The sequence below is a fragment of the Aphelocoma coerulescens genome, unplaced genomic scaffold (assembly GCF_041296385.1).
Source record: "Aphelocoma coerulescens isolate FSJ_1873_10779 unplaced genomic scaffold, UR_Acoe_1.0 HiC_scaffold_112, whole genome shotgun sequence".
NCBI classification, from domain to species: Eukaryota; Metazoa; Chordata; class Aves; order Passeriformes; family Corvidae; genus Aphelocoma; species Aphelocoma coerulescens.
In genome coordinates, this window is record NW_027183471.1 from 649,414 (window position 1) to 652,981 (window position 3,568).

General features: G+C 64.5%; 1 protein-coding gene across 1 annotated transcript; it reads right to left on the minus strand.

Annotated features, from left to right (window-relative positions):
- Positions 1-754: 754 nt before the first annotated feature.
- LOC138100572 (serine/threonine-protein kinase pim-1-like) lies at positions 755-2,480 on the minus strand. Its single transcript, XM_068998441.1, has 4 exons — positions 2,444-2,480; positions 1,762-2,128; positions 1,183-1,359; positions 755-858 (listed from the first exon to the last, which is right to left on the minus strand). The coding sequence occupies exons 2-4, from the start codon at positions 2,105-2,107 to the stop codon at positions 755-757; spliced, it is 627 nt and encodes a 208-aa protein (XP_068854542.1). The 5' UTR covers positions 2,108-2,128; positions 2,444-2,480.
- Positions 2,481-3,568: the final 1,088 nt, after the last annotated feature.

A 3,568-nucleotide genomic window follows, 5' to 3' on the forward strand; every position in this document is an offset into this window, starting at 1 on the left:
CACAACTCCCGAATGTGAGATGGGGTTAGAGGCTGGTAACACCAGGGGGGTTCCCTTGGAGTCCCTAGGGATCACTTTCTCTGCCGCTCCTTCCTCGGCAGCGGGGGTCTCCTCATGCTCTTTCCCTGCCCCAGTGTGGGAGGCTGAGCCTGCTGGAGCGTGTCTATCTGCCGTAGAGTCTCTTTCAGCATCTGTGCATCCCTGCACAGCTCCTTTAGATGCTGCTGTCCCCTAAATCCAGGCAGACCGGGCTGCATTTGCCTGCTGCCAGTGTGAGGGGAAGAAAGAGCAAGAGTTCATTAGGGCTTGACCTGAAATGATGTTTTGGCGTTTCTGCTTCTTCTCACAGCTTTGGCAGGTGAGCAGCATCTCTGTCCCTGCCACCTGCTGGCCCTTGGAATGCACACATGAGCCCAGGTATCACTTCTGGTGAACCCAAGTGGCCGCGTCAGTTTGAAAGGGCGGCTGTTGTTTCACTGTTACCTTTCTAGGCTGGTTACAGCTCCTCCTGCCTGTACTACAGCCTGTGCTTGAAGACACAGAACTACCGTCCTGGAGAAAAGGCATCAAAAGCTTGACAAAGGCTGAAGAGAACACTCTGATTACCCCTTTTCCCAAGAGGGTTCTTTAGCTGAAGTTGCTAAACAGGACCAGACTTGACACCCCGGCATGGGTTTGTGGTTGTTTTATTTCTCGAGCCCTCAGTCCTGCATGGGACTCGGTAATCGGGTGCTGCAGAGGCTCTGGCAAGGCATCAAAGACGCCTGCCCCGCACCCAAGGGTGGCGCAAGATCTCCTCCAGCGCTGGCCTGTCCGCAGGGTGCTTGGACAAACACCAGCGGATCAGATGTTGGCACTCTGGGGAGAGAAACCAGAAAGCGCCGGTCACTTGCAGAAGGCTCCTGCCCAGCTGCTCCCGGCGCCTCCAGGGCCCGGGCTATGCTGCGTGTGCTCAGAGCTGTGCCAGCCTCCCGGCTGACTCTGCCCTTTGCGGGACAGTGGCACGGCAGGACACGCGCCACCTCCTTCAGCCAAGCAGGCCACACCGACCACGTCGTCACGGGCTGCCTCCTGCGGCCAGCTCTTGAGGGCAGATGGGCCTCCCGCGCAGCTGCGTGAGGGCCACGCTGGGCTGCGCGGTGCCATCTGCCAAAGCCTGCCTTCTTGAGGCCAGACACCAACCTGGAGAGACCTGCTGCCAGAAGAAGAGCTGCCCCGACACGATGTCACGGTCCTCCTGGAAGGGCATGTTCCCGCAGACCATGACGTACAGCAGCACACCCAGGGACCAGATGGTTGCCGAATGGCCGTGGTAGCAGCCAAGGCAGATCCACTCGGGTGGGCTGTACATGTGTGTTCCTAGGGGAGACAGGTGGCGCTGTCCAGGTGCAGGCTGCTGGCTTCCAGAGCCTGGTGCCAGCCTCCTGGCGGAAGCAGGGGCTGCACCGGTGGCCACAACTTCCCCCCGAGGCCACCGGGCGTTCCCCAGCCAATTGGCCAAAGCCAAGAAACCGTTCTGCAAGGCAAACAAGGCCAGCGGAGCAGCCCAAGCCCTTGCGGGCCTGCCAAGCCGAGCGGCCGGGGCCTGGCTTTGGCAGCCCCCCTCTGTGGGCAGGGCTGGCAGCTGGCTCCTGGGGCACAGCATCTGCCCCGTGCCAAAGGGCAGCCGGCAGCCGGCTGAATGCCGCAGCCCACAGCCCAGGAGGGAATGGGGCCGTGCAGTGCCTGGCACTGGGAGCAGGGCCTGGCCTGTGGGCTCACCGGCAAATCGCGTGAAGGCCTGCTCCTGGAGGAAGGTGCCGCAACCGAAGTCGATGAGCTTCAGGTCGCCGCTCTCCGGGTCCACGAGGAGATTCTCTGGCTTGATGTCCCGGTGCAGGACGCCGCAGGCGGTGCAGTGCCGCACGGCCTCCAGCACCTGGCAGAAAAGCCAGCGCGCCATCTCCTCGCACAGGAACCCCTGCTCCAGCAGGAAGGCCAGGAGATCCTGCGATGGCTCCGGACGCTCCATCACCAGCAGGAAGCTGTCAGGCAGCTCAAACCAGTCGAGGAGCTGGATGATGTTGTGGCAGCCAGAGCCCACCTTCTCCATGAGCACGATCTCCATGGGAACACGGGTGCCGTCGGGCTGTGAGGAGGAGACAGTGCCTCCAGCAGGCCTGATACTGCCCTGTGGCTCCGCTGCCTCGTGCCTGGGATGCCCCAGTGCCCCCTTGGGCAGCCTCCCTGGTGCTTGGGCTTCCTCCCGCCCAGGGGATGCTTCGGGGGTGCCCCCCTGCCCGGCCCCATCACCAGTGTTTGGCATCCCCGGGCCCGCGATGCTCCGGCTCGCACGCTGAGCCCACGCCCGCTCCCCCCGCCCTGCGCCGCCTCCCGCCCTGGGGCCCCGGCCTTATCCCTGCCCGCCACGCCCCGCTCTGTCGCGGTGGCCCCGCTCACTCACCAGCTCGTACCACCGCAGGACGCTCTCCCGGGCCACGCGTTTGATGGCCACCTGCAAGCCCACGAGAGACGGGGCTGAGCTCAAGCCCTGCCCCGCCCCGCCCCTGGCCCTCCTCCCGCGCCCCGCCGTCTCGGCCACTTTACCGGACTCCCGTCTGAGAGGCGGATGCCCGAGAAAACGGTGCCGAAGCCACCGCTGCCCAGCTGAGGGCCCAGCTGGTACAGCTCCTGCAGCTTCTTCTTTTGCCCTGCGACCGAGACCGAGCCATCAGCCTTGCGCCCAGGGCCCCCCCGGCCAAGTGCCCGCGAGTAAAGCGAGCCGAGCCACCGCGGGCCACGTTGCTCTGACCTGCTTCCTGCTGCGCGCCGGGCAGCGGCCACCGCCTTGCAGCCGTCGGGCAGGGGAGCGGCAGAGCTGGGGCAGGGGAGCGCGCAGAGGCGGCTGCAGGAGCCGGAGGGCAGCGGGGCAGGGCGTCACCGTCGCTGTCCCCGGCGTCGTGGGCTGGACTCTGCTGTTGAGGACTGCCGGGGCTACAGCCCGAGGACTCGCACAGGGGGGTGTCAGGAGCAGCTGCAAACCAGGGAGGGGTTTTTTGAAGCCGTGGCATCAGAAGCACTGGAAACAGCCAGAGACTCTGCTGCTCTCAAGGGCCCTGGCCTGGCCTGTGGATGCCCCTCAAGAGCCCCGAGGGAGCCTCAGACAGCTCCTCAGAAGATCTCACCTGCTACCAGAAAGGCCTTCCTGGTAGTCGGTGGCCGTCTTGGAGCAGCTTCCTGGAGATGGAGGAACCTCCTGGGTCTCTTGAGGGTCATCTCTGCCACCAGGCACGGGCTGTTGCCAGCTGGCACAGCCGGCACAGCGTCCTGGGAGCTGTGGGCCGGCAACTGCTGGCTCCAGCTCACTTGCTGCTCCGCCACCTGCTCCTGAGAAGGCTCCCCTGGATCGGGCTGGGCTCCCACTTGGACTTCTGGGCTTTCCCTGGCCACGTCAGTTGTCAGGGTTGCGCCCGTATTGTTGAAGTCCGTGAGTCCAAGGGAGCTGGGAGACCTGTCCACAGGCTCTGCACCTTCTGCAGGCTGACAGGTCTCACTGAGCGTCTGTGGGGGATAGAAGCTGTCAGAGATA

Coding starts and splice junctions, on each gene's coding strand:
- LOC138100572 (XM_068998441.1), bottom strand. CDS start 2,107: ATGGAGATCGTGCTCATGGAGAAGGTGGGCTCTGGCTGCCACAACATC. Junction 1,360..1,761: donor GGCCTTCACGCGATTTGCCG/GTGAGCCCACAG, acceptor TGTCTCCCCTAG/GAACACACATGTACAGCCCA. Junction 859..1,182: donor CTGGCAGCAGGTCTCTCCAG/GTTGGTGTCTGG, acceptor TTCTCTCCCCAG/AGTGCCAACATCTGATCCGC.